This window comes from Mobula hypostoma, chromosome 23 (assembly GCF_963921235.1).
Source record: "Mobula hypostoma chromosome 23, sMobHyp1.1, whole genome shotgun sequence".
In the NCBI taxonomy this organism is placed as follows: Eukaryota; Metazoa; Chordata; class Chondrichthyes; order Myliobatiformes; family Myliobatidae; genus Mobula; species Mobula hypostoma.
In genome coordinates this window covers 14,432,826-14,458,417 of record NC_086119.1, presented here as the reverse complement: position 1 = coordinate 14,458,417, position 25,592 = coordinate 14,432,826, and the positions used below count along the sequence as shown (strand labels likewise).

Sequence of the window (25,592 nt, the reverse complement as noted above, 5' to 3'; positions counted from 1 at the left end):
ACAAAAAGCAGTCAGTTTGGTCACTGATAGTTGATGAGACAGGTATATGGAGGAATTTAAGGTGGGGGCTTATATGGGAGGCAGGGTTTGAGGGTCGGCACAACATTGTGGGCCGAAGGGCCTGTACTGTGCTGTACTGTTCTATGTTCTAGAAATAAGCAGTAGATAATTTGGAATAGTTTTATTCACCTCAGTTTCAATTATTCAGATGCCAGAAATGGCCGGGAGTGAAAATGAAACGATTTCACTTCTTCAGCAAATTAGGAATTACGAAGGCATTAACAATTATCTTGAATGTTACAATGAAAATAAAGATTTGGAGGATGCAATCGTCTAACCTATTTCATTGAAGTCCCTAAGTTGTTACACAGTTAAATGGTAAGTTGTCTTTTTTTAAGCTTTTTAACTATTTCCATGAAACTGTGGTTAACTGGAGCACACACTTAATTGGGCTAAAATGTGCTGGGCCTGATCTGTCCCAATTAATCAGAATTGTGTGTGTGTGTGTGTGTCCCCACTGGGTTCCTCTCCCGTACCTAATGAAGCTACACACACACAGCACTGAGCAAAAGCCTTAGGCACATATACTGTATATAGCGAGGGTGCCTCAGACTTTTCCACAGTACTGTATTTGCACAGACAATGTGCAGCAGACAGCGAGTCTGTAAATCTGGCAGGGGCAAGGGATGTTGAGAATGGTGAGGGTGGAGTGCCACAGTAGGGGAGTCGGGTGGGTGACAGAGAAGGAACTGCCAGGGGCAGAGATTGTACTGGTGCAGGCACACCCAGCACTGAGACACCAGGCAAAGTCACTTTATTCCAAAGAGTTGGTTTATTGATCAATACAGAATGTCTCTTTGGTGCTTCCTGCTCCCTCCCCTCTCCCTTCCCCCTTTCCCAGGCTCAGTCCACGAGAGAGACCCAGATCAGACTCGGGTTTAACATCACTCGCATATGTCATGATTTTTTTTTGTGGCAGCAGTACAGTGCAATACGTAAAATTATTACAGAACTATGCAAAAGTCTTAGGCACCCTACCTATATCTATGTGTCTAAGATTCTTTGCACAGTACTGTATAAAAAAGATTGACAAACTTCCAGTGTACACAAATCACATCAATAATATATTTAAAAAGTAACTAAATAATATTAAGAACATGAGTTGTAGAGTCCTTGAAAGCTTTTGCACAGTACTGTATATAAATATACATTCATGGCCACTTTATTAGGATGGGATACAGCAGCAAAAGACCACACTGGGTCCCACCCCGTTCCTAATAAAGTGGCCACTGTGTGTGTATATACATATACTGTATACACATAGACACGTTGTATATACAATATATACTATGCATACTATACATAATGTATTTGTCCGTGTATGTGTAAACAGAAACTTCACGTTAGCAAGGAATTCCATTGTATCCTAAACTACCCAAAACGCTGCAGATACTGGAAATTGATATAAAAACAGAATGCTGGAAATACCTATCAAATTAGACAGCCGCTACAGAAGGAGACAAACAATGTTACAATTCGACATTCCTGCTTTAACTCTGGTAGTTCCCACGCAAACTGCTTAGCGTGTTCATCTAAGGCTGTGAAGCTCAATTTTCGATTATCATTACGCCATCACCGTCGCAAGATTTTGGTTCCTCGGTAACCCTCTTTCAGCTGAGGGAGCTCTGGAATTTCCGGAAGCGGCTGAAATAATCCTCTCGCCACTTATTGAACCCAGGGTTCTTCCTGGGGCGAACCATATTTGGATGCAAAACAGGGCATTTTTGCTCAAACCTGCAATCTGACTCACCGCAAACTATAATTTATCGCGATCACTCCCCTTTAAGAATCAGTCGTGCCTGGCCCTTTGCCATATTTAGATATTGTGAGGTGTGTGTTGATCGCGGGGCAGCAATGAACACTACGCTGGGTGGAAATGTTTCTTTTCCTCGTTCTAAACATCCTATACTACAGCGTCTAAACGTGGAGAGGTGGAGTTTGAGACGGCTGGTTTAAAATCATCCCTTTCGTTCTGAGCTTTTATCCTTTCGCAGTCATGTATTTAGTAAAACTCACATCACATAAAAAAAAACACTGTGGCATGGCCGAGCAAATCGTTAGAAGCCGGCAAAAACTTGAAGTCGAGCCGACCCGTAATTGTCCATGGCCGCAAGCCAGACCCAGAACCCGCCCCTTTAAATATCACGCGTCCCGTTTCACCCAAGCCCCGCCTTCACCACGTTGTTCCGTTTCTGTTTTGTCCAAACACTATTTTACTCTCTTCCGCAACCTCTGTCTCCTGATCACCACACCCTCCCTAGCCCGAGTCGCCACCATTTTGTACGTTTCCTACAAAAATATTGCACCTAGCGTCGTAATCCCCGTGCACAAACCAGCCTCGGGAAATAGCCTTCCTCGACCTGTGGCACGGAGGGAGTAACGTGCCGATTGCAGAACGTACAGCGGAAATAACATTTTAAAAACCGCTACAATAAAATCTACAATAAACATCCAGCAAAAGATTTCACTAGAACTCATAAAGGTTCGCAATCGTTCTGTATTTTCGTTGACCGTGTTGCTTTATTTTAATGGAAACCTCCCCCAGATTAACGCAGATGGGCGTCCATGTGAAAATACTACTGTTAAGCCTTCTCCAGCCCGATTGGTGTGATTGTCAGGGCGGATCGAATGAGATGCAAATGAGCACGGCGATCAGTGCCGTGTCGGTTGTTTGCAAAGACTGGTGAATTTCCACCGAACGTTGTAGCTCAGTTGGATACATTTTAGCCTCCGGATTGTTACATAGTGTTCGATTGTGGAATTCGATCGCGGATTGTTTCCATGTGGCGCTGCAACCCGGTTCTATGAAAAGAGGCGCCAGCAATCAGGGAGCTTTTGTGTTGAATCGGAATTGTACTGAAACATCGCCCGCCTGGCAGGAAGATCTGGGACGTGGTTTGCATCGGACTGTTAGTGGGCAGTGTTACCGCTTGTTGTGATTGCTGGATTTTGGGGCTGTGTACTGCGCCATCTTGAGACTTTCCCCCCCACCCCCCTCTTTTCCCTCCCTCCCCCCTCCCTCCCTCATCTGGAAGATTCCGGGGGCTTAAAGGATATTTCGTTGTCCTCTTGATCTGGTCTAGTGGGCCTGTTTAAGGCAACCAAATTAAAACTTAACGCATTTGCCCCCCTGTGCTGGTGTCTCACTGCAAGAGAAGAAAAATCGCCCAGTGTTTTTTTTTTCAAGTGATTGATAGGATCGAGTATGAGTATCGAAACACTGCTGGAAGCTGCGAGGTTTTTGGAAATGCAGGCGCAACAACAGAAAACACGTGGTAAGCGAGCGCGTGGATGTAACATTTCTCTTTCCTCTGACCAATGCGGATGCTTGTCTCTTGCACTGACTCGAGCCCAGACAATCCATGTAGCCTTTCATATATTGCACGAGCCGCTTTAAGTGTAGCAGGGCGAATGTTACATTTTATTGTTACAAATGATAATGCTATTACAATTTGAAATAATGTTTCGGAGACCACAGAACGCGTTTAATTTAAATCATTTTATACGATATGTAGCTATTGCAGTAAAAACCCTACAACTACTCGAGATAAATTACTACTCGATATTATTTAAGGAATTGTTGCATACGACAGGCAAATGTATTTTTACATGCAAGACCGCATACATTAAAATTGACACGTGGAGATGTTCTGATGTTGGGCAACGCCGACAGACCCAAGTACTACAAAACAGCAATTTGAGGGTGTTTGAGGGGTTTTTTTTCGGAGACAGGGCGGAGACAGACGTGCGAAAATACTGTAGTCTGTTTGCATAATGACGCATGGTGGCGAGGGGAGGAGGATGTCATTCGATAGTTTTTTTTATAATAAATTGTCGCTGCGATGTTCCTCTGTCGTGATTTTTTTTTGGAAATGGAGCGGGACCGGGTGTGATTGTTAGATTGCGCGCACGGCGAGAGGCGCAGAGTTGCGAGGTCGGGGTACATGGCAGTCGGCGGTGCCGCAGAGCAGAGGCTCTGGCAGCCCGGAGCCGTGTCTCCACGAGCTTTTGTTAATAATAGTATCAGTGGTGACGTGTCTGACTCCGCCCCGCTACCACGTGCGCCGGGGCAAGCCTGTCTCCCGTACATTTCAGCCCAGTTACCCCGTCTGACGATTATATATTTACATGTGGCGGCAGGATTTGTTCCAACTGCCGATTGATTCCGTTTAAAGACCCTCCCTCCCTTCCCTCTCCCGGCATTTAAACACGCTGCCATCTTCTTCTTTGAAATTCCAGCTTTCTGTCATTGCATTTCCTTCTCTAGGAGGGCAGTGATTAGATTGGTCAAATCTCTTTGCAAATGCCACTCCACCCCCCCCAAATAAGAAACAACGGTTACATCTAATCCTAAAATGGAATTATTAATGAAGGCTGTAAAATTGTAGATAATTCCTCTTAAAGGCTTAAAATAAGTGACGTGCTCCCTGTTTGAAGTCAATTCATGGATTTTTCCCTCTAAATTTTTGCTATACTGAATGCACGGAGGTTCCTGCTTCTTGTAACATCAAAAACCTGAAGTGATTTTGTTTTCCCCATTTGTTATTCTAAGTAGTCCTCTTGTTATTGATAGCAATTTGTTCTATTCTAGTAGTTTTCCAGATCGGGTGGATGATAAGAGAAGAGGTCATTGAGGTTCAGTATTTTGATAGATGACTAACCGAATCAATAATTGAAAACACCTTTCAGAGAGCAGGGACATGCCCCAGCCAGACATGCGATTGCACTTACACACACACACACACACACACACACACACAAACTCGGCAGGTCAGGCAGCATCTACAGAGAAGGATAAAGAGCCAATGTTTCGGGCTGAGACCCTTCATCAGGACTGGAAAGGAAGGGAGAAGAAGGTGGGGGCTTGGGGGAGAAAGGAGTTCAAGCTGGAAAATGATAGGTGAAAGCAGGTGAGGGGAAAGGTAGGTGGTTAGGAGAGGGGGGATGAAGTGAAAGTGTTACCCCCTTCTTCCCCTCCACCCCTCCTCCCCCCAGTTGACTGCAGTGTTAATAAGCAGGGGTCAAAAACTGAGTTACTTTCAGGTATTGTACCAGATCAAAGAGCCTGGACTGTGATCCAGAAATCTGGGGCAACAAACTGGCAAATGTTAGTTCAAATCCCACCCAGGGGAGAAATATCAAATGATTAAACAAATCTGGAATAAAAAGATGGTGTTATTAATAGTTATTGAAACTATGACAGCTGACTGGTTCACTAATTAGTGGAAGCCAATTGTCGGTGTCTTTCAGCAATGTTATTGTTACCAATGCACTCAGTTGTACAGTAATGTGGTTGATTTAGCAGTTTCCTTAAATAGCCACCAAGTCACTTACCTCCGGCAATTCAGGAGAATCGATAGGTGCTGGCCTTAACAGCAACTCCTAAACGTGATGAGTATAAGAGAATTTTCTCTTGTCTTTTTTGGAAAGATTATAAAGAGATTGGCTTTCGTCATCACGTGTACGTCAAAACATACAATGAGACGTGCCATTTGCGCCAGTGACCAGCACGGTCTAAAGATGTGCGGTAGCGCAGTGGTCAGCGCTTCGCTTTACTGTATCAGCGACCTGGGCTCAGTTCCTGGGGCTGTCTGTAAGGAGTTTGCACGTTCTCCCGGTGACCCCGTGGCATTCATCTGGGTGCTCCCGTCTCCTCCCGCGTTCCAGAGACGCACCGGTCGGTGGGTCATTGGAAGTTGTCCCATGGTTAGGCTAGGATTGAATTTGGGGTTGCCAGGTGGTGCGGCTTGAAGGGCTGGGGGAGCCTGTCCCGTGCTGTTTCTCACTAAATAAATAGATGTTCCGTGGGGGGCGGGGGGGGGCAGCGTGCAGCCTTCCCACACTTCTGGTGGCAACGTAGCACGCTCACAACTTACTCACCTCAACTCGTATGTCTTTGGACTATGGGAGGAAACCGGTGCGTCCGGAGGAAACCCACGCGGACACAGGGAGAGCTTGCAAACTCCTTACAGACAGCGGTGGGAGTTGGGCTCTGGTTGCTGGCGCTCGCTGTAAAGTATTAAGCTAGCTGCTGAGCGAGTGGTACTGTCTTCAAAGGAGGAGACATGACGTGTAATCGGTGTTAGCTTGCTCTCTTTGCTGGTCGTCGTCAGTGAGGAGCTAGATTGGAGGAATGGTCAATCAAAGTTTATTTATTTACTGAGAGATACAGAGTGGATCTGGCCCTTTCAGCCCAATGAGCCGCACCACACAGCAACCCACTTATCTTAACACCAGCATAATCCCAGGATCATTAACCTACTATCCCCCTCCGTCTTTGGAATGTGGGAGGAAACAGGAGCATCCGGAGGAAACCCATGTGCTTCACAGGGAGAATGTACGCACACTCCTTGCAGGTGGCACCGGAACTGAACTCCGGAATGCCCTGAGATGTTAGTGCACTGCTCTCACCGCTACACTCCCACGGCGTTACATTCGCACGTCTGAAGAGGCAGTGAGACACTCAGATTTGCACGCCCTCGTATATCAAACGTAAGCACAGTCGAGGTGGTGCTAAAGGGAAAACAATAACAGACTGCAGAATAGTGTGTTACAGGCACAGAGAAAATGCAGGACAGGCAGACAACAAGGTAAAAGGCCACAGTAAGGGAGATTGCGAGAACAAGAGTTTATTTTATAACAGGAGGGTGGAAGATGCCCTTGACCCTGGTGGTGTATGTTTTCCAGTCTCTTGTATCCTCTGCCTGATGGAAGGGGGTAGGAGAGAGATGGGAGGGGTCTTTCATTATTTTGGCTGAGATAGCGGGAGGTGTAGACGGAGACGGTGGATGGGAGGGCTGGTTTTCCTGACAGACTGAACTGTGCCCACAACCCCTTTTGGTCCAGGGTCGAGCGGGTTGTCCTACCAAGCTGTGTACTGTATCAGGACAGAATGTTTTCAGTGGCACCATCTGTAAAAAATGGTGAAGGTCATTGGGGATGTACCGAATTTCCTTAGTTTTCTAAAGAAGTAGAGGCGTTCAAGTGCTTTCTTGGCCGTAGCGTCTGTGTGGTTGTGCCAGGACCAGCTGTTGGTGATGTTTACATCCAGACCCGCTGTGTACCATCGGTCCACACAGAAATGCCCTGCTTCTGAAGTTAATAGTGACCACGTCTTTAATTTTGCTGACTGTTAGGGGAAGGCTGCTGTTTTGCTACCACTCTATCTCCTCCCTGTACTCTGCCTCGACGCCGCTCACTATGGTGGTGTCATTGTAAACGTGGAAGTGGAGCTGGGGCACGACCTGGCCGCGCTTTGTGAGAGCATGGGGCATAAAGTGAGAGGTCGAGGGCACACCAGTGAAATGCGTGGTTTTGCGTCAATGACCGGCACGTTTTGAGGATGCGCTGGGGTCAGTCTGCAGGTGTGGCCACGCTCCTGGTGCCAACAAAGCATGTCCACAACCTCACTACCCCTAACCCTAATCCATGCATCTTCAGAGTGTGGGAGGGAGCCGGAACACCCAGCGGAAACACGCGCCGTCACGGGGAGAACATACAAGCTCCTTACAGACAGCAGCGGGAATTGAATCCTGATTTAAACCTGACACTTCAAAGCACTGCGCTAACTGTTACTCTGCTGTCCTGTCCTGGTTGTGGTCTGTCGGTCAGGAAGTCGAGGGTCCTGCTGCAGAGGAATGTGCTGAGCCCGATGTCGAGGAGTTAGGGGGTGGAGAGTGATGACTATTTTGCATAAACATTTCAACCATGATAAACATCTATCTGACAAAGAATACCTCAGCCCCAAAGAGTAAAAGAAGAAATAAGTTTCGAAAACAGCTACTTCCCCCCAAGCTGTCAGGCTGACCAACACCCTCACCCATTAACCCATCCCACGACTTCCCACCACCGCTATGTACACATCACCAAGCAGCATTTATCTACATACATTCAGTCTATGTATAGAACGGTTACTTGCGTTTTATAGGATTGCTTTCAGATTTTTTTTATTATGTTCTTTATGCTAATTGTGGTTTTTTTGTGCTGCATTGGACCTGGGGTAACAATCGTGTACTGAAGAATGACAGTCAACAATCTTGAATCTTGCAGAACGTTCTTGCCATGTAATAGAGGATATGAAACACAGCCTACTTGCTGCCTGAGTGGATGTTACTTTGACACAAGCCAGGGCCTGATCAACCCCGGGAGGGTCGCCTGGGCGAGGGGCCCCGATGTTGAAAGACCCAAACACACCCGATGACCCCAGGTTACATCACTGCTGATGTGCCCCGGTGCATCTTGGGATGCATCTCAACATCATAACTGAAACAATGCTAACTGTTGACTTACATGAAATAGTGTCAACTTACAAGAGTTTGGCCTGTGGTACTCTAAACTTCTCCTATCCTTGCATTTACTTAGATGGCTCTTAACTGTCACCTACATACCCATCTCAACCACTATTTTTGGCCGCTCATTCCAAATTCGCACCTCCCTTTGTGTGAAGAAGCTGCCCCAGTTTCCATTTTAAATCACTTTCCTTTGATCTTAAACCTACATCCTCTTGTTTCTATCAGCCCCTCACTGGGGGAAAAACACTATATGCTCTCACCCTGTCTATACGCCTCATGATCTTATATACCTCTATCGGGTCACCCCTCAATCCCCTACATGACAGGCAATAAAGACGTGGTCCACACAACCTCTCCTTGTGAATCAAGGCCCCAAGTCCAAGGCAAATCATTTCTGCATTGGTGCATTCTTCAGTACACGATTGTTACCCCAGGTCCAATGCAGCACAAAAAAAACCACAAGAAGCGTAAAGAATATAATTTTAAAAAATCCGAAAGCAATCCTATAAAATGCAATGAACAAGTAACCGTTCTATACATAGACTGAATGTATGTAGATAAATGCTGCTTGGTGATGTGTACGTAGTGGTGGTGGGAAGTCGTGGGGTGGGTTAATGGGTGAAGGTGTTGGTCAGCCTGACAGCATGGGGGGGGGGAAGTAGCTGTTTTCAAAACTTATTTCTTCTTTGGAGCTGAAGTATTCTTTGTCAGATAGTCTAATAGCATCTTTCCAAAGCTTTACATGAAAAGGAATTGTGCTGCAAATATTTGTTAGATATGGGGGTTATGACCCAAGGGGAAAAAATGGCTAGAGTCGCTTAGCACTTTAGTGCAAGGGTATTTATTAGGTACGTCAAAATCAATTTTACAAAAATTAGTGAAAATACTGAAAAGGGAACTGCCAATATTTGCAAAAAGACACCTATCAGAAAACAGAATGATAGCTCTGTACTATTTTGTCCAGTGTGAACGCTGGCAGTGCCAATCTCCCTCCTGCTGAGGGCAAAGAGCCCTGTTTTATTAGGCACAGGACGTACAATTTTCAATTACCCACAAAGTTAATTAAAAAATGCACACAAATTAGAACATGATGCACCGCAGAATGTAGATAAAATCATATTACAAATAAATAGAAGTATTTACCTAAACACAGTATACAAACAATATACTCACATCTCCATTACTGAAGAAGTGGAATATTCTGCTGTGTACGGTGGGAAAGGCACCAGAAAGCCAATCTGATTGCATCAGCTCAGTGTAGAACCCATTATGAGAATATCCCGGGGAAGACATTGAATTGCATGCAGTCAGCGCAATGACGTCTGTGTGTGTGTGTGTGTGTGTGTGTGTGGAATGCATTTACCGAAAGTTGTCCATCATAATATTCAAGGCCCAATAGCAGAGAGAGGGAAGTGACAAGTTCAAAGTGATGTATTTTCGAAGGTCAACTAAGGTGAAATAAAGGTAGAGCAACAGAGCAATGGACACAGTAATGTACATAGCTAACATTGAAAGTAAAAGCAACACACATCAAAGTTGCTGGTGAACGCAGCAGGCCAGGCAGCATCTCTAGGAAGAGGTGCAGTCGACGTTTCAGGCCGAGACCCTTCGTCAGGTAAAAAGTAAAATGGCATTTTTGAAGAAAGGGTGTGATATACGCCCTGTGGCCACTTTATTAGGTACACCTGTACTCCTGCTCATTAATGCAAGTATCTAATCAGCCAAGAGTTTATGGAGAATGGTGGGAGAATGGGTTACTCCCTAGATAAATCTGTCAAAGGTTCTTTGAATTTCTTTCTTTTGTTTGCTTTGTAAGGTGTGAAGTATCACTTTTCCTTAAATCTCCTTTGGTCAAGATACAGATTTCTTAGAGCGAGATGCTGTGTGGTAAGAATGAGAATAGGCGGAGGCCATTGGCTCCTTGGATTTGCTCTTTCATCCATTAGATCAAGGTAGACCATGGGTTCTGTCTACCTTCGTGTCTGGTTCCCATCTTCAGAATTCCTCTGTGTGCAAAAAACAAAGTGATTAAAGACTTTGGGGATCCCACAGGTTTCCAGCTCCTTCTCCATTCTAAATAGGTCCCTCATTCTCATTGTGCTCCTATTTTGGGGGGAGGAGTGTGGGGGTGGGGGAGCACACTCCAGCGAGAGGAAGAAAACTCCATCCTGTCAGTTGCTCACAGAAATTTGCAACTCATCACTTTGGCTGGTGTGAAACACGCTGTTTTGATTCACATCCTGCGAGAACAAAAGCTGACTGTCTCCCCATTCTCCCTCCCCCTCACTGCCCCTCCCCCTCAATGCCCTTCTCCCCTCAACAGACCCCTCCCCCTCTCCAGCCCCTCACCCCTCAACACACCCCTCCCCCTCCCCATCCCCTCTCCCATTCACAGTCTCTCTCTCTCTGTCTCTCTCTCTCTCTCTCTCTCTCTCTCACACACACTTGTTTCAAAATTAGAAATTACCTGAGTGGGAGCGAAAACTGGTGGCAGAGGAAATAAATGATTTTTTTTTGTCATCAGTGCAACATGTTGCAGTTTGCTCTCTCCTTATTGAATGATCTGATATGACTCATTGACAAGTTGCAATTGTACACATCTCCTTTGATTGTAGGAAAGTGCGATCGGCAGAGGCAAGTGGAAAATAGACGTTGAGCCCTAGGCACTGTTAGAAGGAATAATCAAAAACAATCGAGTAAAGGATTTGGGTCTTGAAGGAATGAGTTTATTAACTGGATGGGTTCTGGTCAGCAGTTCCAAGCCACGGGCCGTTGTTGACTGAAAACTCAGCAGCCAGAGGTGGGAGCTTCTTGGCAGCCGGTGGAACAGATGAGTATGCAGAGATGTAGGAGTGGACAAAATTATAAAGGTAAAGCCGATACAGATTTAAAATAGGATATGAGAGATTCAAATTCACTATTCCTTTCTCAGACTTAGGCCCAGATTTGTGAGCACTTATTATTTGCAACATACAGTGAAATGTTTTATTCGCGTCAACGACCAACGCAGTCTGACGATTGTGCAAGGGGCAGCTGGCAAGCGTCGCCACACTTCTGACAAGCCCACAGCTCACTGACCCTAATCCATACGTCTTTGGAATGTGCGAGGAAACTGGGCAACCCTGAGGAAACCCGCACGGTCACAGGGAGAAGGTACAAGCTCTAGAAGCAACAGGAATTGAACCGGATTGGTGATTGCTGCTATATGTTATAAAAAATAATGTTTTTAAAAAGATTTATTCTTTCGTAGTAGTGGTTAAGGCAACACTTTCACCAATTGGGGTTGAATAACTTAGTGCTGCTAGTTAAATGAAAACTAAATCATAGTTGACTAGGAGCACTAACACATTTCCTATGATGTTAGTTTTTTTTAAATGTTTTTTTCTATATTCGAAATAAAAAGTTGAACGTGGGAGGTAGAAATTTATTCTTTATGCTAATGACTTGGTTTGGGTTTCTCGCTGAATCCTGTTGTTATCTGTCGAGCCATTTGGTTTATTTGCAGAGCGGTGGAAACGTTATTTTGCATCTTGAGCTGAGAGCGACCTTTAGCCATGCTTTACTCAACAGTTGATGTATAGGTGATAATGCTCTGGTTTACAGCCAAGTGGGGATATTTTATGGCGTTTTATTTGCTCTGTGCAACAACCAAGGCAGCACTGCGACCTGTTGCCACCACAGTCAGCAGTTGCTTCATCCATTCTACCAGGTGCCCATCTTTGTCCAGTTGGGGAATACAATGTATGTGAAAGTCCAGGTCAAAGTAAATATACACTGAGTGGCCACTTTATTAGATACAGGAGTGGAAACTGGTGTGGTCTTCTCTTGTTGTAGCCCAACCTCTTTGAGGTTTGACATGTTGTGCATTCAGAGATGCTTTTCTGCACGCCACTGTTGTAACGCGTGGTTATTTGAGTTACTGTTGCCTTCCTGTCAGCTTGAACCAGTCTGGTCATTCTCCTCTGACCTCTCTCATTAACAAGACACTTTCACCCACAGAACTGCTGCTCACTGGATGTTTTTGTTTCTCGCACCATTCCCTGTAACCTCCAGAGGCTGTTCTGTGTGAAAACTCCACGCAGAGGGATCCCTGCTCTTTACTATCGTCTGGTGATGGGAAGCGGGATTAGGAACGTCCCCAGGCTCAGCCATGAGGTCACGCCCTGTCGACTGTCTTGTCGCTGTCTACGATGTTCATTCAGCGATGGCCTGAAGTGTGCACAGGGGAACAGTTCACCACAGGTCAACGCTCCCGAAAAGAGAATTAAACACACAGATGACAGTGAATGAATGGATCACTTGTTTTACACCGAGCTTCAAAAACACATCCCCAATCTCTACATCCAGCTCTCATGTTGAGGGGTTTCTCATGCAGGTAGCTGGGGAGGAGATGGTAGCTGATACAAATAGTCTTAATTTCACAGGAGTAAGGAAGGGGAAATTAGCGGTGGCTGCTGATCTCTCTTGCTGGCCATTAAGCATCAATGACCTGAAGTGTTAGCTCCTTTACCTCTTCCCACATATGTGCCCTGACGAGCTGAGTATTTCTAGCATTTTCTGTTTTTATTTTGGGCTTCCAGCATGCGTAGCTCTTCGCAGTTTCCTGACAGGAATCCAAGTATCAGCTACGATATAAACTGATCTGAAAGTCAACGTTTACTGAAGTGGTAATTAGAGAGCCACCTCTGCTTCAGGAAGATCTCGAGCTACGAGTCAGAGCTGTCCTAATTGATTCATTATGATAAAGTGATACACAAAAATGAACACTCCCACCTCATTCCTGCCATTGATTTGCCCCCAACACCGTGGCTGGTCTGTGATTCTGATCCACTTTCACTTGCCTGTACATTTTCATCCAGTGACAGGCACGTTACAAGCTCCTCGTGTTTAATCGTAAGGCAGGTCTGCAGTGGCCGATAGTCATGTCATGATTGAAGGGTTGCCTCTTTAACCTTGTGCATGGCTATAACTGGATAAAAATCCATTGAAGACTAACCCAGCTGAGAGATGCGTATGGAGGTGGATACTGTGCCAACCTCCTAATTCCTGATGAAGGGTTTCAGCCCAAAGTGTCGACTGTTCATTCCTCTCCGTGGATGCTGCCTGACCTGCTGAATTCCTCCAGAATTTTGCGTGCGTTGCTCTGGGTTTCCAGCATCTGCAGATTCTGTGTTTGTGCTGTGCCAACTTTTCTAACACAGATGGTGACTGTCAGAAGAAAAGCACTACAAATCTGGTACAAAAACAGAGAGAAAAAAAAGAAAATGCACAGGGCAAAGAGAGAAATAAATGGTACAAAATGTACTTTTTGTACTTGTTTTGACTGAGCTGTCTTGCATTTTATTTTCGGTGGTGTGTTGCTTGTGGCTTATGCAGGGGAAGCAGGTGCCGTTAAGAGTTCAGAGGACCTCTGCCCATCTGATAACCAATGGAGAAAAGCTGCAGATATGGAAAGGAAATTGGAAAGATTAGTTTTTGCAGTGCAGGAGCTTTCCTGGGATTGAGTTTCGGGCGCAGAGGAGAGGGAGCCTTACTCACCATTTAGCCTGTGGACAGGAGGGGACTGACACCAATACTGCACAGTAGAAGTGTGATTGAGATTCCCCTTCTCATTTGAGGCGCCCCTCATTCACAGAAATAGAAGAATCATAGTCTGAATGAATACTATCATGTTCTTGTTTCCTCTGTTTGAATAGATGTGAAAGTTCAAAGTAAATTTATTATCAGAGTACGTATATGTCACCATATACTGCCCTGAGATTCATTTTCTTGCAGGCATTCACAGTAGATGCAAAGAAACACAATGGAACCAATGAAAAACTACACACAAACGACCACTGTGCAAATACAGAAAAAGCAAACAATAATAAATAAATAAATAAACAAATAATGTTGAGATCATGAGTCCTTGAAAGTAGGTTGTGGAATCATGGAATTTACCCATGCTAGTTCAGGAGCCTGATGGTTGTAAGGTGATAACTGTTTCTGAACCTGGTGGAACAGTTATATGGATTCTGAACACAAGGAATTCTGCAGATGCTGGAAATTCAAGCAACACACATCAAAGTTGCTGGTGAATGCAGCAGGCCAGGCAGCATCTCTAGGAAGAGGTACAGTTGACGTTTCGGGCCGAGACCCTTCGTCAGGACTAACTGAAGGAAGAGCTAGTAAGAGATTTGAAAGGGGGAGGGGGAGATCCGAAATGATAGGAGAAGGCAGGAGGGGGAGGGATGGAGCCAAGAGCTACCCCTCATACCCCATCTGTTATTTATTTATTTATATACACACATTCTTTCTCTCTCCTTTTTCTCTCTCTGTCCCTCTCACTATACCCCTTGCCCATCCTCTGGGTTTTTTTCCCCCCTCCCCCTTTTCCTTCTCCCTGGGCCTCCTGTCCCATGATCCTCTCATATCCCTTTTTGCCAATCACCTGTCCAGCTCTTGGCTCCATCCCTCCCCCTCCTGTCTTCTATCATTTCGGATCTCCCCCTCCCCCTCCCACTTTCAAATCTCTTACTATCCCTTCTTTCAGTTAGTCCTGACGAAGGGTCTTGGCCCGAAACATCAACTGTACCTCTTCCTAGAGATGCTGCCTGGCCTGCTGCGTTCACCAGCGACTTTGATGTGTGTTATATGGATACTGAAGTGTGCAACTATTTGTAGGCCAAGTGATTTTTTTTTGTTTCTGAGCATTTCACTTTTTTTGGTGGTGGGGGGGGGTGGGGTCTTTGAACCACGTCCTAAATGCATGATGAACGCACTATGGAAGGTCAGGAGAATTTCAAAACAACAGGACAGGCATTTGAGGTGACGCGGGAAAGTTTAAAGTGAATGGGTGTGGTATTTTTGCTTTAACACAGAGAGTGGTGGGTGCCTGCAATGGGCTGGTGTCTGTAGTGGTAGAAACAGGAGTAACGCAGCAGCGCGGTGGCTAACGTGATGCTCCACGCTGCCAGCGATCGGGGTTCAATTCCCGCCGTGCTCTGTAAGGAGTTTGTACATTCTCCCCATGACCGCGTGACCACCAGGTATTCCAATTTCTTCCCCCGTTCCAAAATTGTACGGGTTACAGTTAGTAGGTTGCGGGTATGCTGTCTTGGCGCTGGAAACATTGGAGCTGATCCCAGCACATATTCGGACTGTGTTGGTCATCAGCGCAAGTGACACATTCCACCTTATGTTTCAATGTACATGTGGTAAACTGAGCTAATATTTCTTACCTTTCTGTAAGTGCGTACAAGAGGCTGTTGGATATAAAGGAAATAGACAGAAAGGATCATGAAGAGGATTGGGTCGGTTTGGCATTGTGTCAGTGCAGATGCAAGGACGGGCCTGTTCTCTTTTGTTCTGTGTTCCAAGACCTACCGGTAAATTGGTTTCTAATTGTCACATGTACGAGGTAGAGTGAAAAACCATCCATATAGATCAATTTGTCACAATGGCGCGTTGAGGTGGTATGAGGCAAAACTGTACCAGGATGCATAATGGTGACACAGTCTAGAGAAAGTGAAGCGCTGGTGAAAAACGTCCAGTAGCACTCCCGCCAGCTGATCTGCGCAGGGTCGAAGGACATGGCTAGGGGCACCATCTGGACCAGTTGCTTTCTGAGGGTTCACTCTCTGGAAGACTGATCTTACATCTGCGATAGTAACTGTGGGTTCAGGTGCACTGCTGGGTGGAGACACTCTGTTCAAATTAATTACAGAACTATTCCGGGTACTTTAGTACAGACGTTCTTGGGGCTTGAATGAGACTGATAGTATTGAGTGTATGCTCTGTCTATGTGAATTCCACATTTACTTGTGCACTAGACTTGCATTATCAACCCAGTTCAGGCGCAATTGGTAATTGTCAGATCATTATAAAAAGTAGGACATACTGGTTTCTTCTGTCAATTTACAAACACCTGCTAAATTACAAACTGACAACAATTCCTCTCCAACAGCCTCCAGATGATCTGCCTTCAGTAACGAAATGTTACAGGTACAGAACTCTTTAGGCACAGTTTTAGTGAGCATAGAGGCAGAATTATGCACCTGCGTACATTCACTACTCGGCCAGCAAGTAACTTCTCTGCAAGTCGCTCTGGGAAACTGCATCCCTGGAAGGAAAAAGGAGTGATTTTATGCACAAAATTTATATCTGACTATCCTCCACTCACTGTATTTTGGTGAAGAAATCAACAAGGATCCCTTAGAAGGTATTTTGTGTGTGTGTTGCCCCAAATCAGAGGTTCCCAGCCTCTTTTATGCCATGGACCCCTACCATTAACCAAGGGGTCTGTGGACACCAGGTTGGGAACCCCTTCTCCAAATAAATGGTGCAGCAGGTTTTTCGGGGACAGATGGCCGACTCCTGCTCTTGTTTCATGTTACCTTGTCACATTAAATTCCCCGTTACATAGTGCGTTTGAACTGAAGCATTACGCTACCTTCCCATTAATAACCGCCATACCTTTGCACCCGGGGAAGATTTTTCTTCCTCTTGAGGAAGCCTGGCAAATTCAAAATTCAAAGTCACTTTACAATCAAAGTACATGTACAACCCTGAGCTTTGTTTTTTTTAACAGGAAAAAGAAATACTTCACAATTCTGTGAGAAACTACATCCCCAGGCAAAGACTGACAATCAACCAACGTAGTCAAACTGTACAAATAAAATAATACCGAGAACAAGAGCTGTAAAGGGTCTCGGAAAGCGGGTCTGCAGTTGAGGAATCAGTTACACTACTAATTCTTCTATAAAGCCATTGAGAGATCACAAGGAAGGCCAGAGAGTCACTTTGGGGATTTCCAATGGTTGGCAGCAGAAGAGATTGTGAAGCAAATTGTACTCTTAATCCTGTGACACCAGTGTTGGGTTTAAATTGAAAGCAAACTCAGACTGAGAGCAGTAAGTGAAAAAGGAAAGTTATCCTGCATCACTGTTTGCTGTCCAAAACACTCCATGGACTGCAGGGTCCTTTGGACGCCCTGAGATCATGTAGGGTGCGTTGCTTCTTTATAGTTGAAAGATTGACCTTTTTTGGGACTAAATTCAAGTTAATGAGCGGAGCTTATGCATTAAGAACAAAAACGGGGAAGTGTCTGAATGTCAGAATAACAGTGGCATAAACAAGGCAGCAGACACAAACGTAACCACATTGCCTTTCAGTTTCAGTCACATTGTCGGCTCTGTTAATGAAAAACGCCCAGAGCCACCCGTGAGATTTGATAAAGCTTTTTTGAACCCACCCGAATGAGTCTGCTCACCGGGCCTTAGAAGCTCAGTTTACAAAGGGGAAAAGGCCTGTTTTCATCATCAATTACGTAAATTAAAAAAAAACTATTTTGTTGGTCATAGACTTCTTAGTCATGTTTGTTCTCTGCTTGATTTTCTAAGTAAGAGAAACCTGGGAAAGTGCCCGGGCTCATCTTGTAGCATACCATCAAAGTTCCAAAGAGAATTAAAACAAGAAGCTGAGGTTATGTGAGTCTAGGCAGAAACTTTAAGACTGTCCATTTTGAAGAAGAATAATTTACTTCAATAGCATATCATATCATTTGAATACTGTAAAGAAACTTTAAATCCTTTGAATTGCTTTTATATACAATATATGCGCAGGGGCCACTTTATTAGGTACACCTGTACACCTGCTCGTTAATGCAAATATCTAATCAGCCAATCTTGTGGCAGCAACTCAGTGCATAAACACATACAGGCATGGTCATATTGTTGTTCAGAGCAAACATCAGAATGGGAAAGAAATGTGATCTAAGTGACTTTGACCGTGGAATGATTGTTGGTGCCAGAAGGGGTGGTTTGCGTAGTTCAGAAACTGCTGATCTCCTGGGATTTTCGCGCACAACAGTTTCTAAAGTTTACAGAGAATGGTGCAAAAACCATCCAGTGAGCAACAGTTCTGTGGGTGAAAATGCCTCGTTAATGAGAAGGGTCAGAGGAGAATGGCCAGACTGGTTCAAGCTGACAGGAAGGCGACTGTAACTCAAATAACCACGTGTTATGACAGTGGTGTTCAGAAGAGCTTCTCTGAACCATGTCAAATCTTGAAGCGGACGGACTACAGCAGCAGAAGACCATGAACATACACTCAATAGCCACTTTACTAGGTACAGGAGGCACCTAATCAAGTGGCCACTACATGTATATGTCACTGTAGTCCAACTATAATTTTTAGATTGACTGAAGGGTTAATACTGGACTATTGGACTCCTGGAAAAGTTTGCCTTTTCCTTGATTCCATTACGGCCTGGGTTCCTCTACATCCTTCAGGGAGGCTAGATGGGGCCTTGGCCGAACGACATATCTGAAAGTCAGCATCACTGAGAGTGTGTGACATTCCCCACCTCCCTCCCGTTCAGCATTGCTGTATTAGCCTGCACTTTGATGCTTAATTGGGGCTCGGGCTACAGCCTTATGATTTCCAATGCTCTCCGTTGATGCTAGAGCAGGGACGAGCTGAGTGGTGGTAGCTGAGAGGATTGAATCGGTGACCACTAGAGTCAGAGCATCAATTGCGACCAACTGCGGATGTCACAGGAATAAAGAGCTCACTCTGCTGTTTAAAGATCCAGGTAAAAAAAAGATTAAATCAAAAGATTCCTTATTTGATGGCTAAACTAGAGAGCCAATCTAAGTTATTAAATATTTAAGCTTTTTAAGTCTGAAAGTAGGACATGTATTCTGTTACAATCTGAGCTCAAGTGAAGATGCATTCAGGTCAAAGTACGTATTTGCCTAATACCCAGGATAATCTACTTAAGAGTGTACCTAATATGATTTGTATTCATGTTTTCCTAATTATTTTGAGGAAGAAGGTTATTATTAGCAACACTGTGCCATTCAGTTAGTTGATAGTTGGGCTTGGTCATTGTTGAACTTATCACTCAGAGCATTCTATGAATACAATGCCAAATTAGCCAGCAAAAAAAAGGTTTAAAGATTGGGAAGATAAACTGCAGCAGCTTCTCCTGGTAACAGAAGGATAATTATCTTTGGGAAAGGGTAATGATTGACCGATGGTGACGTATGTTATGCCTGTAAAATTATTGACTCTCAGCTAAACCATCGGTGTGAACTTGAAAGCCTGCGTGTGCTTCCCGTTTGATCTTGAATATTTGATTGCAGAAATGTCTGAAAGGTCTTTCAGTTTCATTCTGTGGACTTTACTGGATGTATTGGGAACTCGAGTTACGGCCTTGCACTTTTTTCTGTATGTAGTGTGGTAGGAGCACAGGAGGAGGCTCTTTGGCTCACAATGTCGATGTAAAGCATAGTGCCAGATTAAACTCAATCTCTCCTGCATGCACGTTCTTCCATCCCTGTATATTCGTCTGCCTATTTAAAAGCCTTTTACACATCACTGTTATATCTACTGTCAGCTGGTTACAGGCACCCACCACTCTCTGTGTTTAGAAAAAACACTTGCCCCACATATCTTCTTCAAGCTGTCCCCCCACCTTAATGCTACAGTTCCTCCCTGCGCCTTGTCTGGTGCGTCGGGCGGCAACTTTGCTGTTTCTTTAGCGCTCGTCTGGTTTACGAGGCCGAGTTGCCAGCTCGACGCTCAGCCCAGCGCAGATTGAAAGCGCGCAAGGAGCCAGTCAGATTCGAACCCGGGACCATTCGTCTCAAAGTCCAGTGGAGACGCCACTACACCACCAGCAACTATATCCACTGGCATTCAACATATCTACCTTAGGAAAGATATTCTAGGGCCGGCTGGTGGCACAACGATGTCAGCTCCGGACCCGGGAGTGGAGGTTCCCGGGTTTGAAACCAGTTGGGTCTGCTCCCGAGTACGCTCTCCGTCTGTGCCGGGTTGAGTGTCGAGATCGCAACTCAACCTCGTAAAATAAAGGGAAAATACTGCGAAAATGTCTGTGTGGGGAGTGGCGCGCCACACAGTCTCTCTCTCTCTCGCTCGCTCTCTCGTTCCGCGCCTTGTAAAAAAGCCATGAAAAAGATATCATCACGGACGCACACACACAGACTCGCACGCATGCAGGCACACGCCAAAAAAAATGGAAAGGTAATTCTATCTATCCTGTTTCTGCCTCTCATAATTTTATAAACCTCTGTCAGCTCTCTCCAGAGAAGACAGCCCAAGTTTTCCCATCGTTTCACGTCTCCAGGTAGCATCCTGGTAAACCTCTTGTGTGCCCTTTCCAAACCTCCGCTTCCTTCCTGTAGTGAGGCGGCCGGAATTGCACATGTGGCATAGGCACAGTGCCTTGTGTTGACTGCTGACTGAATTGACGGAGCAGATTTATGTCAGTTCTGAGTCTCCCACACGACGTACTGGAGGGACTGACCTGGGCAGGGAGCATGTATGGAAAGGAATAAGCAGCTGATATTTTGGGGCCAAGATGCCTTAATCAGGGTTGAAAGGAAGGAGGAAGAAGTCAGAATATGAAGGTCAGGGGAGGGGAAGGAGTACAGGCTGAAAGGTGCTAGGTGAAGACAGGTGGGTGTTGGGATGGGGCTGAAATAGGAAGCTGAGAGGGGATAGGTGGTAAAGGGCTGAAGAAGAAGGAATCAGATTGGAGAGGAGAGTGGACCATGGGAGAAAGAAGATGACGAGGACCCCTTTGGGGAGGTAATAGGCAGGTTGAGGAGAAGAGAAGAGGTAAAAGGGGAGCTAGAGTGAGGAATGGAAAGGATTTACGGGATGTTCATGTCATCAGGTTGGAGGCTACCCAGATGGAATATGAAGTCTTGCCCCTCCAACCTGAAAATATCCTCATGGTGGCTGTAGAGGAGGCCATGGACTGGATGGGAAATGCAATTAAATTGGTTGACCACCAGGAAGCCCTGCTTGTTGTGGACGGAGTGAAGGTGCTCGATGAAGCTGTCCCCCAATTCATGCCGGCTCTCACCAATCTAGAGGAGGTTGCATCGGAAGCACTGGGTACAGTAGTCGACCCCAACAGATTTGCAGGTGATGAAAGCAGAGAGTGGGGTGGGAGGTGATGATGTGTTTGGTTATTTTTATGTCAGTCCCAGTGACTCAGATTTGCTCAACATTTCTGTATTGGCCCCGGACTTTTGAATTACCCTAATGAGGGAGGTTGACGTTCCTCTCATACGGGTTGGCAGATTAAGGTGACGTCTAAAACTGGAGAATGTGGGTTTAAGGTGAGAGAGAGAAGGCTTAAATGTGTTATTTCTTGAGACAATGTGTAGTTAGTATCTGCAATGATCTGCCAGAGGAGGTGGTGGAGGGAGGAGCAAGAGTCATTTTGACAGGTACTTGAATGAGCAAGGCATAGAAGGATATGGAATTAATATAGGAAGTGGTGTTAGTTTAGATTGGCGTGACGGTTGGTATAGACACGATGGGCTGAAGGGCCTGTTTCTATGCATAATAAAACTGTTGCACATTCTACTGCATCACCCAATGCAATAAATACAAAATACTGGAGGAACTTGGGCCAGGCACCATGTACAGAAAGAAATAAACAGTTGACATTTCGGCCCGAGACACGTCACCCAATGTTGTGAGGTAGCTGTGAAACAACCACTTTTGATTTGCGCACCTGTGAGCTTGTCCGCCTGTCCTCAGATTGAGCTTGGGTGGAAATGGCATGCAGTTATTCAATTTAAACACAAAATACATCTTGTCCCATAACACGCCTCATACCTTCTTTCCTTTGAAATACATTTTCCTGGAAAATTAGTTGTGGACAGTAAACCCCGGCCGTGCCTTGGGCGCCCGTCCCTCTCCGACAGTGAAAAGGAAACGGAGATCCACTTCAATCACGTTATCAAATTTGTGAGCTTAGTTAACTTCAAATCAAACCTGCTTGTTCCTGAACTGCAAGGCTTATTGATTATCATCGCAGCTGTGGTTTGAATACATTTGCCCTCATTTTCAAGGTTCAAAGTTAATTTATTATGAAAGAACATACATGAGGCATTGAGGGAGGTCGAGCAGGTTGGGACTTTTTTCTTTGGAGCATCGGGGAATGAGAGTGATCTTCTGGAGCTGCCTGTATCTATGGGGCTTGGCTGGGGTGAAAGTGCTCCCATCTTTTTCCTAGGGTTGAGGAATCAAAGTTCAGAGTAAATTTATTATCGAAGTACATATATGTCACCATATACAACCCTGTGATTCATTTTCCTGCAGGTTATTTACAGGAAAATAAAGAAATATAATAGAACTTGTGAAAAAAAACTATACAGAAATAAAGACCGACAAGCAAGCAGTGAGGCTGTGGTGCAAAGTGGGGACCTCACCATTCAGGCCATGGTCCCTTCTCATTGCTGCCTTCGGGAAGGAAGTCCAGGAGCCCTGGGTCCCACACCACCAAGTTCAAGACAGTTATTACCCTTCAACCATCAGGCTCCTGAACCCGTGTGGATAACTCACTCACTTCCACTCTGAACTGATTGCACAACCTGCAGAGTCACTATCAAGGACTTTGCAACTCATGTTCTCTGTTGTATCTCTCGATCTTTGTATTTGCACATTGTCTCCTTTTGCAGACTGGTTATTTGTCAGTCTTTGCATGTAGATTTTTTTCAGTGATTCTATTGTGTTTCTTTGTTGTACTGTAAACGCCTGCAAGAAAATCCATATGGTGATATTTATATATTTTGTTTAACAAATTTACTTTGAACTTTGATTATCTTTAGTCAACTGATGCTAATTTTCATGTTTATTGATCTGGTAGACTGAGGACATTCAGTCAATTGAATGTTCCACCATTCAATCCTAGCTGATTTTTTAATTTCCACCCCATTCTCCCCACAAACCCTTAAGCTTTAGTCCCCTTATCAAAGTCATCTTGTGCCATGCTTTAATTTGTCTGTCTTTGATTTGCAGATGAGCATGAGAAACGGGACACCCTCCTGTTGGAGAGAGAGCCAGAGCGCAGCAAGGTCAACCACGAGGTCAAGCCCGAGCTGCGAGCTGCCCCCACGCTCCTGGTGCAGAAGCCATTGCCGCCTCCAGCCTCCGCCGCCACCACCGTCGTCGTGTCGCACGTGGTCAGCCCCTCGCTGGCTCCGTCCCCGCTCCCGCCGCAGGTCGTGCAGCATCACCAGCCGGCACAGAGCCCCACCAGCAACGCCAGAGAGGTTTCGCCGAGCCCACCTGTGCTTCACCCCTCTCCGATGCCTGCCTTCCCTGACCTCCACCCCGGTCCAACTGTGGTGAGCAGTACTCCCCAGCAGCTCCCAGGGTCGGTACTGGCAATCCCACCGCATCATCTCATCCAGCAGTCGCCCCTGCCACAGCAGCCAGGGGGGCTTAAGTCGAGCCCCCTGGACGATGGAAAGCCTCACGATCAAAAGCGAAGACCTGGGGGGTAAGTGCCGATGATACTGTAGAGTACCTCATCAATTGCCACTGGCAACCATTAACTTTCCTCTCCTACCGATCTTTCCGCTTAGCCTACACCAAACTTTAAACACTAACCTGGCTTGCTAGCAGCTAATTTCCGACAGTTTATGGGTGGAGGATGAAATGGAGTGTATTACAGGTTATCCCCACTGGGTTCTGTTCCTCAGAATCGTTTGTAAGGTGAACTGTACGTAAGTCAGAACTGAACACAATCGGTGCGTGGGAGAGGATCAGGGAAGAGCTCGCATGCCTGGGATGGGTTGGCCTTGCTCACTCAACGAGTGAGAGAGGCCATTGGGGTTCTCATCCTAGCACCCCTCTCCCCCAAATCTAGCAGGGTCCTGATAAAGGGTCTCGGCCCGAAACGGCAACTGTTTACTTTTTTCCGTAGATGCTGCCTGGCCTGCTGAGTTCCTCCAGCATTGTGTGTGTGTGTGTGTGTGTGTGTGTGTGTGTGTGTGTGTTACTTGGATTTCCAGCATCTGCAGATTTTCTCTTGTTCCCAATTGTTTTGGTTCAAAGTTCAAAGTAAAATTTATTATCAGAGTGCATACATGTCACCGCATACAACCCTGAGATTGTTTTTCCTGTGGGCATATTAGCAAATCTAAAGGAATGTAACTGTAAACAGGATCAATGAAAGAGCAAGAGCATAGGAGACAACAAACTGTGCAAATATAAATAAATAGCAATAAATAACAAGAGCATGAATTAACACGATAAAGAGTCCTTAAAATGAGATCATTGGCTATGGGAACATCTCAATAGGTGGGTGTAATTATCCTGTTTTGTTCAAGAGCCTGATGGTTGAGGGATAGTAACTGTTCTTGAATCTGGTGGTGCGAGTCCTGAGGTTCTTGTACCTTCTGCCTGACAGTAACAGCGGGAAAAGGGCATGGCCTGGGCGGTGAGGATCTCTGATGGTGGTGGATGGTTGGGGAGGGAAGGCATATAGAAACAAGGTAAAAGATACCTGCGGCAGTGGGCAAGTCCAGCCCCCATCCGTCCCACCGGTCTCCCATACGCTGCTTCGTATGTAAAGTGTGTCCATAAATTGGACTTCATGTAGCCCAGTGCCAAACCATTGTGGGTCTGTACAAGGAGCAAATCTTACAGCAGTCTGAGAAGTTTTAACTGGATTGTCCTTTACTGGTGCAGTGACATCATCAGAATCTCTGGAGTCATACGTTTAATGATGGAATCGTGGCGCAGTGGTTAGCGCAGAGCTCTATGGCACCAATGTCAGGGTTCAATTCCCGCTACTGTTTGTGAAGAGTTTGTGTATTCTCTCTGTGACCATGTGGGTTTCCTTCGGGCGCTCCAGTTTCCCCCCACATTCAAAAGTCGTACCAGTTAGGTTAGTGAGTTGTGGACGTGCAAGTTGGCACAGGAAATTGGTCAAAACTTTTAAATTGGTCAACACTTCATCATTATGTACCCATCACTCCCTCCTTCAATTTAAAGTGGTCCATAGGGCCCATATGACTAAGGATAAGTTGTCTCGTTTTTATTTAGATATATCTCTGTATTGTGATAAATGTAATAATGGACATGTCCAAGTCTTGGAAAACATTGGAAAGAAGTATTTCAAACATTTTCAATACTTTTTAAAGTAAATTTCAAGCTTAATCCTTTGACTGCTTTATTTGGTATTGTTGGAGGAAAGGATATTATTTTGGAGCCATCTGATTTGCACAGTTTGGCTGTTATTTCTCTCATGGCCAGAAGGTCACTTTTGTTTAACTGGAAAGATGTGGCCCATCCTATTCACACCCAATGGTTATGTGATGTGATGTCATGTTTAAATTTAGAGAAGATTTGATGTTCAATCTTTGAATCTAATCAAGACTTTCAAACATTGTGAGGACCTTTTCTGAATTATTTTAAAAACCTTTG

At 45.2% G+C, this 25,592-nt stretch overlaps 1 protein-coding gene across 1 annotated transcript in view; it reads left to right on the top strand.

Moving 5' to 3' along the window:
* The first annotated feature begins 2,371 nt into the window (after window positions 1-2,371).
* mnta (MAX network transcriptional repressor a) overlaps window positions 2,372-25,592 on the top strand; it is a 173,384-nt gene continuing 150,163 nt past the window's right edge. The window contains exons 1-2 of the mRNA XM_063031597.1: window positions 2,372-3,335; window positions 23,178-23,661. Coding sequence (XP_062887667.1) covers window positions 3,266-3,335; window positions 23,178-23,661 — 554 coding nt within the window. The 5' untranslated portion in view covers window positions 2,372-3,265. The remainder of the gene's footprint in view (window positions 3,336-23,177; window positions 23,662-25,592) is intronic.